At 33.1% G+C, this 14,560-nt stretch overlaps 1 protein-coding gene across 4 annotated transcripts in view; it reads left to right on the forward strand.

Annotated features, from left to right (window-relative positions):
* Window positions 1-13,128, forward strand: part of LOC149796895 (fatty acid hydroxylase domain-containing protein 2-like) — a 34,477-nt gene extending 21,349 nt beyond the window's left edge. For all 4 annotated transcript variants that reach the window (XM_089961546.1, XM_089961547.1, XM_089961548.1 and 1 more), the window contains 2 exons: window positions 1,218-1,490; window positions 4,490-13,128. In XM_089961546.1, the coding sequence (XP_089817672.1) occupies window positions 1,218-1,490; window positions 4,490-4,649 (433 nt within the window). In that variant the 3' untranslated portion in view covers window positions 4,650-13,128. The remainder of the gene's footprint in view (window positions 1-1,217; window positions 1,491-4,489) is intronic.
* Window positions 13,129-14,560: the final 1,432 nt, after the last annotated feature.

Consider the following 14,560-nt stretch of genomic DNA (forward strand, 5'->3'; position numbering starts at 1 on the left):
TGTATCTGTTACCCTATGGAACCTTGCCAGCCATATTGTTTTTTATATATAGTAAACTGTCATCACATCGTGTATGCAGACTGATGGTGTACAGGTCAAATGGTTTCATTTTCAGTAATAATGTGTCAGACACTAGCTGTTCAAGTCCAACTGTAACCTCTTCTTATTTTTTATTATATTTTCTTTATCCATTCTTTTAAATATAAATAAGCTTCTACTTATTTTGCACCTGTAATTTACGCATATTCTGATCACACCATTTTATTTCTGTCATTCTGAAACCTTGTCAGTACTAGGTAATATTGTAATATACATGGTGCCATTTATAAGTTCGAGCATGTAAAAATCATATAAAAGGTTAAGATGTTAAAATTCTTTTTAAAAAAATGTACAAAATGTAACACTGAAAGTAAAATATAAAACATATGGTAAAGATGTGTTTTGTAAAATGCATATTTTTAAAATTCCAAGAATTTGTCAGGTGGTACATCATCATAAAGATCTTTCATTGAATTCACATGACATATACTCTTATATCATAAAAAAGAACACGAAGCACTTAACACAAGACAAAAACACAATCAGTAGCTATCAGAATATGTAATGAGTTTGTTTTCAGGAATCCCCCAAAATGTAAAAGTGATCTACCGGTATACACAAATCAATTGACAATTTCATGTGATATCAACATGGGGTTTTCACAAATAGACAAATGATACCTAGTTGGTCCTGAATGAAAATGATGTTTCTAGCAGTCTTGAAGATCTTACTGTCACTACTTTCCAATGTTAGATGGTCATACTGAGATGGGGTTTACACCTTAAATATTCTGATAATGTCCGCTTGGTCCTAAATGATAGTGGTACCAATCTGACATACAATATGGCCTCCCACAGCAGCTAACTTGAAAATGTTGTTATTGCCAAAGAATATCAGAGATACTTTCAACACTCAGCAGTTAAAAAGAAGAAATGGTCTTACACTGAATTACTGGAAACTCTTGACAATCGGTATTGTATCAGTCACCTCAAGGGAGGACTCTTGTTTTTTCTTTTGTAGCTTATTGAAATATTCATGGAGAATTAACATCCAGCAAACAAGTCATATTCTGGTTGTAACAACATAATGAAAATTAAATCATGGAGGAAGAACATTGCACAAATAGTTCTGCAGGTAAAAATTAAAAATTAACTTTGACCTTTAATTTCCCTTTCCAGGTTGCTTCATCACAGACTGATATACAGGCATATCCACAAAATCCACCATGAATGGACAGCCCCAATTGGCCTCATTTCTATTTATGCCCACCCTGTGGAGCATGTCTTCAGCAACCTCATACCCCCTGCCTTGGGGCCAATCTTCATGGGGTCTCACCTGGCTAGTGCCTGGCTGTGGTTCTGTATTGCCTTGCTATCCACCACTGTTGCCCACTGTGGATACCACTTTCCGCTGTTGCCTTCTCCCGAGGCCCATGATTACCACCACTTCAAGTAAGTACACCTGGTTTTACATCATCCTATGGATAAGTTAAAATTATATATTTAACACAAATAAATGCTATACTGTTAAATTTAGTTTGCACTCTGAATACCAAATAGATCATACAGCAAGCAGTGTCAGTGCAACTACCACTTTCAACTGCTGTTCACTCCAGTAGTCCATACTTACCACCAAATATTTTCAGTTAGTCTGAGGTGATACATGCACAGAGTGGATAAACCATAAACAGCAAGACCTTATTTATCTACACTAATAAGAGACTCAAAATTTTGCCAATAAATGAGAGTTTGAATGAAAGAGTTTAGGATATTCTAAATTTGCACCTTTAGACAATATACAGTGGAACCCCGCTATAACGCGATAATTGGGGTCCACAAAATTGGATTGCATTAATATCGGGGTCGCATTAATATGGGGTTTTAAAGTATTTTACTTTTTTCAGAGAACAAATCACTGTATTCATGCTTAATGTATATGATGGGTATCAACACCGTTTACTATCGTGTCATCGTGGCATTCAGTTCATCTATAATGTATGTAATTCCATTGAAAAATGGCACACAGACTTACAATATTCAATACTTTTTCCCAGATCATTGTGTCTGAATTCAACGTTTAATATATAGTATGAACAGAGTATCAACACCGTTTACTTGCCGTCTGATATCGTACCGTCGGGGCTTGAAATTAATCCATAAAATATGTAATTCCATTGTAAAAATTGCATACATATGTAAACTATTCAATAAATTTTTCACACATCATTATGTGTCTGAATTCAATGGGAAAAATTAACAGCAAAAATTAGGTTAAGAAAGACGAAGCACGTGTACGGTTCATTACGTTCCAGGGTCTATGAACAGTGTCAGTACAAATTTCATACTGCTAAGTTTTCTCATATGTGTTTCCGTGTACATTTATCCATTGCAAATTTCCAATAATTAACGCTTGTACGCCTATTCATTTGAACGACTACAACAAGAATAATTACCAATCAACACATGCTTTGAGTGTGCATATAACTTTTACTTCAGATTTTGTCAATATAGAAAGAATTGTGTGAAAACTACTTTACTAATCATTGCGCGAAGTGCAGAGAACGACTTGCGTTTGTGAACTAGCTTTCCCATAACGGTAAAATATATTTTTTTTAAAAATAGGAAATTAATAATAGTTCATAAACAAACACCATACCCATGTAAAACCCAAGAACTAAGTGCAGTAGGCCTGCAATGATCACAAGTCACTTAAAAAAAAAAAAATTAAAGCTGAACGCATGTACAATTTCATACCCTTTCAATTTCCAGCTAATAAAGAGGGTATTATTTACTAGTCAACTGATTGCGTCTAATAACACCGCCAAGCCCAGCAAACATGTTGGCGGCTTTCATTCTTTGATGTTTATTAAATTGTGAGAATCTTTAATCAACCACTGCATTGGCTGCTGCTTGTTTGTTTATGCAGTTAAAAGAAAAAACACATGTCGGCTATTGTTTGAGGAATGATTATATACAAAATTAATTGAAGACAATGACAAAGACGACTTACTGGCTTTACTCATAGATCAGTAACAAGCAACATTTCCAATAATGTTTATTTTGGCATAACACTTCAAGAACCTGGTGAAATTGTTAAATTTCAGAAGCCAAGCCATGATCATATTATATTCGAATTCATACTCGAACTCTTCCCAAAATGATAATAAACGTTTTACACACTATTTCTCGTACCTTTAAAAAAGTATTTTCCTGGGTACGAGAAAAATACATGTACATTATTTAAAATTTCAGAAACCACACTACGATCGTATTCTATATCATATTATACTCGAATTCATACACAATCCCTTCCCCAAAATGATAATAATTTGTTTGTTGCACAAAGTGCAGAGAACGAATTGCGTTTGTGAACTTGCATTTCCATAACGGTAAAATATTTTTTATAAAAAAATAGGAAATTAATAACAAGGTCATAAGTAAACCCCATACACATATAAAACCCAATGACTAAGTGCAGTAGGCCTGCAATGGCCACGAATCACTTTTATAAAAAAAAATTTTTTTTAAAGCTGAACGCATGTACAATTTCATACCATTTCAATTTCCAGCTAATAAAGTGGGCAGTTTTTACTAGTCAACTGATTGCGTCTATTAACAGTGCCAAGCCCAGCAAACATGTTGGCGGCTTTCGTTTTTTGATGTTTATTAAATTGTGAGAATCTTTTATCAGCCACCGCATTGTCTGATGCTTGGTTGTGTATGCAGTTAAAGAAGAAATACATCTTGGCTATTGTTTGAGCAACAATTGTATACAGAATTAATTGAAGACAATCACAAGGATGACTTACTGACTTTACTCATGGACCAATAATAAATGGCATTTCTGAAAATGTTTATTTTGGCATAACACTTCAAGAACCTGGTGATATTGTTAAATTTCAGAAGCTACGCGAACTCTTCACCAGAATGATAATAAACGTTTTACACACTATTTCTCATACCTAAAAAAATAAAATCCCGGTATGAGAAAAATACACATGTATTTAAAATTTCAGGAACCACGCCACGATCATATTAAATTCGAATTCATACTCGATCTCTTCCCCATAATGATAATACATTTTTTATACACTGTTTCATATACTTTGGAAAAAATGTTTTTTCATGTGCGAATGAATATAAGAAATTTTGGGAGCCACGCCACAACCGCGTTATATCCGAATTCGCGTTATAGCGGGGTTGCACTGTATTTGTGGTTTGAGTGAACGTTTTTAGTATCAGGGTTAACGAGTTTTGTACAAATTAGTAAGTTCTTTTAAATAATATTACTGCCTATAGGAAAGCCATTTGTGTTCAGTAATGACAAATAAATTCTGAAACTTCTTAGATACAACATAGTTTATATAAAAAATTTACTGTACCATGTCTGTGTTTCAAAATGTGTGACCCATTATTAAACATAATACATGTTCTTTTTGATGCTTCTCTAGGTTTAATCAAAACTATGGTGTTCTGGGTGTTCTGGATCGACTTCATGGCACTGATAACCAGTTCCGCGCCAGCAAGCAGTACCAGCGTCACATCCTACTGCTGACTCTAGCACCACTTACGGAACAAATTCCTGACTCTCCTAAGAAGAAGCCAGAGTAGTTCTGTAAAGAAAACAATGTAGCACTCAATGTACCATTTAAATCAAAGTAGGACCAAGATTTTTTAACTCTGTTTTTACCCTGGGCCATGACATACTATTGAGACCATGTGAGACTACTCTGTTGCTTAGTGTTCTGTAGATGTGAAAGTACTGTGGATATCACTTTGCTTAAGATGTACTAAATAGCCCCACCACATAAGATCTATACTTAGACTGTCATTGATTTAAGGTCATTTTCAACAGATTTTTTTTTCTATTGCAAAAGAGGAAATATAGATTAAATTTAAATGCATGGACATCAGTTTAATTTAAATCTTCAAAAAAAAATTGGATAATTGACATTCTATTGGCATCAGTGTTATGTTGTGGTCTTTCAAATCAGAACACCACAGTGATGGTAAGTAGTTATCTTTAGATTTCATGGCAGTTGTACAGATTTAAATCTCTTATGCAATAAATATTTAATATTTAGATATTTCTATTTATCTGTTGGGCTTTTTGTTTTCACTGTCATTTTTTAATGATATGATAAAAATGAAGGAACAGAGAATTTTGTTGAGTTAGTTAAAACATTGATTGATTGAACAGTCAAAGAACAATTTGATCAGAGATCTTTATTTCTTTAATAGTTCTACAATTGTAATGTATTTATGATATTTTTGTAGCTCACCTGGCCGTGGGAACTTATGGTATGGGTCTGTGTATGTCTCACATTGTGTATCGTCCATCCATTCATTGACAATTCGCTGTGACCACTCTGAAGTACATATTTCTGATCTCATTTAGCTCCAATTTGGAATATGAGTTTATATCATTAAAATCTCAAAAATGAGCAAGATAAATCTTTCATCTAATGGCCAACCTTGTTACATATCAGGAGGCCATATTTCTGATCTGATTTTGGTCAACTTTGGAATAGCATGCTTATATTATTAAGATTTGCATGCTTATATTATTAAGATTTCAGACAAATTTGATAATTGGCAAGAGCCTTGCATGCAGTTGAAGTGATCTTGCATGGTGGTTGAGCTTGTGCCCTCAGAAACCCTATTTCTGATTAATTTTTTATCAGACTTTTTTAATATTTGCTTTTATCATTAAGATCTCAGATGAGTTTCATAATGAATAAGATTGATGCTTAACAATAGGTCTGACGGTAAGAGCTTGTTATCCCTCTTGAAGCCATATTTAGACCAAACTTGAAATGTAGTTTATATTATGAAGATCTTGGATGGGTTCAGTAATGAGTGAGATCTGACATGTGAGATCATCTTGCCTCTGATTGGCTGAGCTTATTACCACTCTGTAGGCAAGATTTCTGATCTGATTAGATCAAATTTAGAATATATGCATATATCATCAAGGTCTCAGATGGGTTTGATAATTCATAAGATCCACGCATAATAATAAGTGATCTTGTATCTTATTGCCTGAACTCATTACACTTGGGAGACCATAGTTCTGATTCAGTTTTCATAAAACCTGGAACATATGCTTATACCATCATGATCTGTATAAGTTTGCTAATGAGTGTGATGCACACTTATTGATGAGTCACCAATGCATCTGTTTGGCTGAGCTTATTACCACTCTGAAAGTCCTATTTCTCTTCCAGTCTTGATCAGACTTGATGTCAAGATCTTGGATGAATTGAGAATGATTGAATCCACATATAACAATGAATGTAATCATACATCAGATTGGTTGAGCTTGTGATCACTCCAAAAGTATTATTTGTGATCCTATTTTGATAAAACTTGGAATAAACACTTCTATCATCTGTGCATATTAATGAGATGTTCTTGCACCTGATGTACTGGGCTTCTTATGACTCTCGAAAGCATATTTTTGATCTGTTGGGTTTATCGTCACCAAGATTTTGGATGAATTTGATTATGAGCAAGAGACAATGCATATTAATTCTGCTTTCATGCTTGGAAAGAATTTTTTCTGTCAGGATAGAGTAAAATAGGTAAAATCAACAAGATACAAAGTTTGAGACTTAGTCTATATGGTATGTGTTCTTACGCTACTACATAAATCTGATAGTGAAATGATCAACTGTTAAGTTACCTAAGCCAGGTGAGCAATATCAGGTCCACTTGGGCTTCTTGTCAGTTTCAGTATTTAATGACAATTTTATCTAATTTTGTTATTCTGGCTTTGTACCTGAGAAATATTCCTAGAGGAGCCTTTATGTGTCAGGTTGTGAGACTTTGTTTAAGTAATTTATAGACCGCATTATAATGCCAATATATTATTTAATTCTGTTTGAATATATTAATAAATAGAACAAAATAAATGAACAAAGAAGAAACAGTATTTTTAAAGTGAGGATCTATTTTATATTGAAACTGTGATTAGTCTCTTCTGAAGCCGTTTTTCAGAACCTGTTTTTAATTTGAAGTCGGCGAATGATATTACTCTTGGTCACTGATAATATACTCACAAACTTTACACATTCATTTTGTATTAATAAAGCAAGTCAAATATATGTTTCATTTTCTAGTATTAGTATTTTGTATGAGTGCAAAGATCTGGATATACAACAGTCAAAAATCTGTTCATGTTTGGCATTATTTATGGAGTATTTTTGCATAGTATAATTACTAAACAATTTCTCTAATGTTGGTTATTGTTGTTAAATTCTTGTACTTCATCATTAAACAATTAATTTTAAATGAATTTTAATAAGTATTCTCCAGATAAAGATCACTGAAATACTTTCCTTAATGTGATTGTACATACTTTTTACAGTGTTAATGTTGACCAAATCCTAATGAGATTTTTGAAGCCTGAGCCTAAAGGACAGTTTGTACAAACTCCAGGGAATTAGTGAACAGTGATACAGTTTTCTAATCTGGTTCTTTATCATTACATAATAGTTTTCCAGATGCTCCCCATCAGCTGATGTAAAACAAAGTTTATGAGTGTCTCACAAAATAGCTAACTTTGTAGATCTACTTTAGAATGAGTGTCTCACAAAATAGCTGACTTTGTTGATCTACTGTATAATAGCCACTTCAGCTAATCACTCAATGTAACATCAGTCATTTCTGGAAAATAAAGCAAGTGCCTGGCAGGCAATTCAGTGAAATTACAGAGATTCTTAACCATATTTTGATTGGTACAAAAATGAGAATACATATCAGTTACCGTGGAGAAGATTACTTAAAAATCCCAATCATTTATTTTTATCACTGTTCTGTTCTACTGATGATTATAACAGGATTGCATATTTTCAGTCAATACACATGATGTGGGATTCAGTCATTTGTTTTGATGTGGTCCAGAAAAAGAATAACACTTAGGTATCGAAGCTACTGCATATGTTAATAAATGGTTATTGTCATATTCATATATTTCATCCACCAATATGCATGCATTTTTATGTCAGAATGTCTCTTAAGGTTCTACTTTTGATTTTTGTTATTGTACATTGAATGTGATGTGTTCACTTGCAACTGTTTTTCTGTTATTTTTATTACCATGTCAAATTATGTCAGTGTTTTCTTTTTGATCTTTTGTTTTTTGTTTTTTCTTCTTCAGAACTCCATACTGTCTGCAATGTCCATGAACATGTTCACTGTTTTTTAAAAGATGACAAGTTCCAGTAGTCTTAATATTATCAACCCAAAAATTATTTTGAAAGCCCTACTACTCTATCTTAGCTGTTTTATTTTTTGCTTATGCAGTTTTCATTTCAAGTCAGTATGATTTTAATTGCATTTTTTATCACATCCGTGTCAGTTTGTTTGAGACAACACAGTATTAATTGGTTTTTTATTCTTGTTTCTTTTCTTCAGTATAGCCCAATATTAGTCCAGTAGATTCTGTCATAGACTGTTTGTGGAAAAGTTATTGTGTGATTTAGAATTATCTCACAGATAAATGGAGAATGTTTCACCCATTAAATATGTCATGAAAAGAGTGATGGTGATTGACTTGGAACTTTTAAGTATGTGGTGAAAATTTTATCAAAATTAGACTGGTGGTGATGAAATTCCTCAATTTTGAATTTTTCTACACAAGTATTATAAGCTGAAAAGTGTTTTACTGGGTGCATGACCAGTTGCCTCAGCACATGGGGAAATAATGTGATTTGGTAAATATTCACACTGAGCTGAGTGTTTAGATAGCAAGTTGTTGGAATTTCTGTTTAGCAGTAGTTGATGGAAGGCTACTATTCTAGGCCAAGAGGTCTGTTGCCATTTAAATTTGTTTCTTCTGTAACATTTAGTGCAGGCTTTGACTTTAAAAATTTTGTTTCTCTTGACAGACCAACCTTTACAGGACCTTTTTTCTCTAACCTTTTTATGCAGTGAAGTATAATCCATGATCCAAAACTTATTTCATTAGATATTTTTTCTGGATTTTTTTAACCATGGGAATGTAATAAATTTTGGGTAAAACAACTTGTACAGCTGATTTCTAGTCATATGTCAAAATCAGATTGGCTTAGTCAGAAAAATGTGTTTCCAGATTTTACCTCCGCTTTTTAAAAATATCTTTAGATAAAATTTACAACAAAAGGCATCAAGCTCCAATCAAGTGTTATTTTAAAACTTGCAATTGTAGGATCAAGAAATGTAGTCACTGTAAATGGTTTTTGTCTTTTTATCGTTGACATACACATTTATTTTTATATGCCATATTCAACATAATACCCACACTTAAGTTGGGGTTTTTTGTGTGTAAATTTCATGAAGATATTCTCATCATGTATAAGCATACAGCAACAATATCATCAAATGTCACAATCGTGTGTATGTACATCTTAGAAGAGTTGTATCCCTTTATCTGTTTTGGTTTATCTTGACTTGGAAGGTGCAGTTTCTCGCTCCCTATATTATACTAAAAAAGGCATGTATAAGGTCCATTCTGGGCACTGATTTAACCCACAGAGTTAAGTGTTATCAAGAAATCAGGAATGATGTTTTTATGCTGATTTTTGCAGTCACATCCTTTAGCGTTAATTTGATCAAGTCATGTACATTTTAAAAAAGGCATTTTATGCAGTTTTTGGAAAAATCAGAGGCATGTGCAATTAGTTGGGCATTTGTTGATATTGTGTTGAATATGGTAGAGTCGTTTTTTTAAGTTTGTAGTCAGGATGATTTTTTGAATTTTTTCAGTTGTAATATTGCCTGGTGCTTTCTCAGTGTTGTTCATGCCTGTGATAGTACAGTTATTTGCATCAGTAAATGTAAATAACTTCCAATGAATAAAGTTTTATGGCACCAGTTGTTTTGTTTTCTGTACTGCCACAACATTATAAACAATAATGTTCTAATCTTCATCGTATGATTATCTTGGTTCATTTCAACTCCTTTATTTAATTTATATTCCTGAAGGCAGAAGATATTCTAAGCATGAAATCTGAAGATATGACCAGAAGAAATGAAGAGTACATGTGTATCTTCAAAAGTAAGAATGACATAGATATCATGTATGTCAAAAACTGGTATGTAAACAAGACCAATCACAAGCTCATGTCTAATAAGATGGTATTACCAGTTTATTCCAAAACTGCCTTTACCAAATTTTCTTTTACTCAAAAAGCTGCCTACATAATATTGTTGCATAACAACACCATATATACATATTGTTGTCTGCAGTTTGTTAGGAGCAGTTGGTAGAACAAATAACATAGACTTTGATTTGCTCGCACATTATGCTATGGCAGATCAGGATCTTTCTTGTTTGCTGTTTGCCTCGATGTATAAGTAAGTGTATACTGTACTACTTCTGCTGCTGCTTCAGTGATGCTGGATCATCACAACCACTGAGACAGACACTTCCAAAGGAGACCTGCAGTCTTAAGTCTTTCAGGAACTATTTATCTGCTTTCATAAACAATTACATATTCATATCAAAATGATGATAAGCCATTGCGATTGTGGTTAGTGTGCAGGAATTGCATCTAGATGAGTGGTAGTTTGAACTACTTGGTAAGTCTGCTGTAGTCCTAGGCAAGGCACTTTGCACCAGTTGCCTAGGCACAATGTAATTATGTGGTGCTGTGTCATAAAAATTAGAATCAAGTCAAATTTTAATTGTTGTTAGCTTAGCAGGATGTAAGGCAATGTGAACTTCTGGTTTGGTCATGTGTATGTCTATTGTTGTAGATTGTGTGTTTTTCAGCTTTTGTTATTTTAAATTTCTCACAAACCACTTGACCAATTTCCACCAAACTTGGCAGACATCATCCTGGCATGAAATGGCTTTCAAATGTGTACAGATGATGAAACATGGCTGCTATTATTTAAAATAGAAAAACCCTTCAATGATTTCTTCTTAAACTCCTGAATGGAATTTGACAGAAAGTATTGTTGATGAGAAATTTTTAACATTTGTATAGATTATGCATGATGCACTATTAAACATGGTAACCGTTACTAAATATAGAAAAACCTTTACAAGGTCAAGTGAGCCCTATGGTACACCCCTGCATTTAGTGTGCATTGTCTGTGATGTGTCATTCATCAACTATCCAATATTTAAGTTCTATATATATAAAAAAACACGGGGCCAGTTTTGTTCATATTTAGAAGGCATATTCCTCAGGATGTGTTATATCAAAATTATTTTCAGAGTAGGTCCCTAAGGGATAATCTCAGTGAAAACCTATTATAGACTTTTCCAAAAATGTTCTGCCAGTTTTGATAAAACTTACTATGATTGTTTCTTAGCACATGCTTTATAAAATATTTTATGCAACAGTTCTCCTTGGAATGATGGGGTTTCCTTAGCAACCAGCTGAAAAACCTATTTTTAGCTCGATCAGCTGAGTCAATTTCAGTCAGACTTTGGAGTGTTCCTTAAGACGTACATCAAAATTGTGTCAGGTGGCTCCACAAGCAATTGCGTGAACCATAGCAATAATGTGGAAAGCAAATTTTTAATTTCTTTTATGAATGTCTATAGTATCTTAATAACCCTTTAGTTCTGTCTTCTTGATTGATGGACACTTTTCACTGGAAGTGAACGCTCTGTGCTTTTGTTTTTTGTGGTAATTGATAAGTATAGCCTTAGCTACTCATACATGTTCGTTACTGTCTATTTATATGATCTTTATTTCTTTGGTACTTTTATCAGTTGCATGGTGTTGACTGTTGTTTTAAGTTGATATTTATGTTGCCACATGTCTCTATGACAGTTCCATTTATAGCTTTGTTTTATCCAAGTTTAGACTACTTTCAAGTTTAGTATTAGTTTCAAGTATTGCACTTACAGCTTGCTTCTTTTAGATTTTACCATTGGGATGTGCATAAGAAACTGTTTTATGGTAATATTATTTTTTGAAACAGCATTGAAATTTATTCATTGTAAGGTATTTCATTATGTCACCCTTGTTCAAGTCAAGAATATTGTTCAAAAGTAGTCTAGAATCTCAAATTGGCGTGACATCGAAATGTCTTGAGTAATAGAAATCCTTAGGAAAATTTCCAGTATCATCAACATGTGTATCATTCGGTACATCTATTACATAATCATCTTCAGATAAAGTATCAATCACCAACACAATCGAACATATATTGTGCCAAATATTGACAAAAACGGATGGATTAACTGGTAGTGTTCTGGACAATACGGATTGCAATAAATGCATCCATCCCTTTTGTAACTTCGCGCGTTGTTGAACCATAACTGGAATCAGATCATGGATGTATTCGCAGTCTATTTTTAGAGTATTTTTCCTCTCACTTTGGTGATGATACAGGAGTTAGATTTAGGCATTCTTAGTGTGGATCACGTGACAGTAATATGACAAAACCATATATGCTATGGTTACATGACAAAGACAACCATTTGAGCGAGTCAGGTAAATGCTTTTTGGTACCTGTGTACTGATAAAACAACTGAATATCTGCCGATAGAGCCAGTTAATAGGAAATGGTGACACGAGGTAGATTTGTGTTTGTCCATGTGGATTAACAAGTCGTCAAACATTGGATTTGATACAAAAATAGGCTGTGTTGATCACCGAAACGCCTCTTCAACATACTGTACCAGTGTCTAAAAAACAATAGGTATTCTGGTATGTTGGGCAAAGACCTATCTGAAAAATGTGCAGTTTATGAACAAGTGATATCAGACCCCAAGTAACATAACATACCTGTTTTAACGTATTGTATGTCGTCATTTGGTATCATTGACTTGTCAGGTGATGAGTAAAACCTTCATAATGGTTTTATGCCTGTTTTCATTAAACCTTTCAAACCTGTTTGTTCATATGGCTATATTTTTTCAATATTTAGGTGTCAAATATTTAAACTGTTTCATTGTTTATATGAAAGTTTTGTTATTTTCTTTTATTATTAGTTGTTTTATTGATTGCCTCATGAATCTAATGATTTGTAGTGGTAAGTAGTTTATTCAACACTAATACTTTTTTCCATTATCTTTAAATCCTTGTAAGCCCTTCTTTAGAATCCTTTATACAGTGTTGATACAAATAAAAACTTTCATTTAAAATGTTGACTTTTAAAATTTCTCATTTATTTTTGTGAGGTCTGAAAATTTTATTGAAAAGATATTAAAAGAGGGTAGTCTTTACTAATTTAAACAATATGCTACTATATCTCTTAAAACCACTGTTCATCGTTTATTTTAATAAGATTTCAAAACAGTTACCCTCGATATTGTATCTCATTGTTTTTTTCTATGAAATATACCTAAATTAAAAAACGTAATGCAACTATTTTGTACTGTTTCATGATCTATATTTCAAATAAAAGACATGATACACACCTGCTTATAACAGATCTAAGCAATTCATTTGTCATTCCAAATAGCATTTACTGAGTTATTTGCTGGCTGTCTTAGTTAGCAACCAAGACCTAAATTCATTTTCATACATGCCTGTAGAAATGTAGAGGAAAAAAATTTCTTGAATAATTTTAATGATATTTAGTGTTTTCTTCTCAGAATTCAAGCATAATATACTGTAAAGGATTTTAAAATACAAGCAATGGGTGGGTATGCATGTCAATATCCAATAACAGCACCAATGCATACTGTGGTTAAAGAACATTGGGATATCTTTGTTTTAAACAAAATTAGCAATATATGGTCCGATGACGTGGGGGTAGTTTAGATTTTTTTAAAGTAAGAAATATTAATGGTTTTGCATGTCATTGTGAAAAAAACACAGCACCAATGTATAATACAGTGCAGGGGTTTGAGTTGTGTTTTTTTGTTGTAAAGAACCACACAAACAATTATGAGTGGTTGTGCAAGCCAGTGTCAAGTGAACCATGCGAACTAATGGTCTTGTGATTTTGGAGGTATTTTTGTTTTATTTAAAAACTTTGGCAGTCAAGAGCAGTTCTTTTATAGGGATAAGAAAAGCTTGAAAATGTAAAAGAAAATGACTGCTTTAATCAGTGTTTTATGTTGTAAAGCAATCTTCATATTATATCTATTAACATAAATTTATTGATTTTTTTGTAAGAAAATTATTTGTGACTGTACAATTATCAAAACGTATGCACAAATTGCGGTCGTAATGCATGCAGGCAGGTGTGTTTTGGTTTATCATACTGATTGTAATATGGTTACAATTAGGTAAGATTAACCAAGCACTCGTGACGAATTTACCGTCAATGGTTTAAAGTTATTTTATTTTATGCACCGAATATGAAGACAATCTACACACAAAGAGAAGGCCTGGGCAATTAAAAAATTTTTTGAACAGGTTAACAGACAAAAATGTCATAAATGACAACGTGACCCATCAATTTCACCTTTCATAGTATTTGGACTATGGGAAATATTCTGGTATAGTTATTTCTTGTAATTAGTTTTGACTTCCGTGTTAGAAGCCTACACATGCATGTGGGGGCTGGAGGTGTTGGTGGGGTTGTTTGGCGGATTGTACTTTCTTACACAGTGTCCACTTTATTTG

The sequence above is a fragment of the Sinohyriopsis cumingii genome, chromosome 6 (assembly GCF_028554795.1).
Source record: "Sinohyriopsis cumingii isolate HCF-2022 chromosome 6, ASM2855479v2, whole genome shotgun sequence".
NCBI lineage: Eukaryota > Metazoa > Mollusca > Bivalvia > Unionida > Unionidae > Sinohyriopsis > Sinohyriopsis cumingii.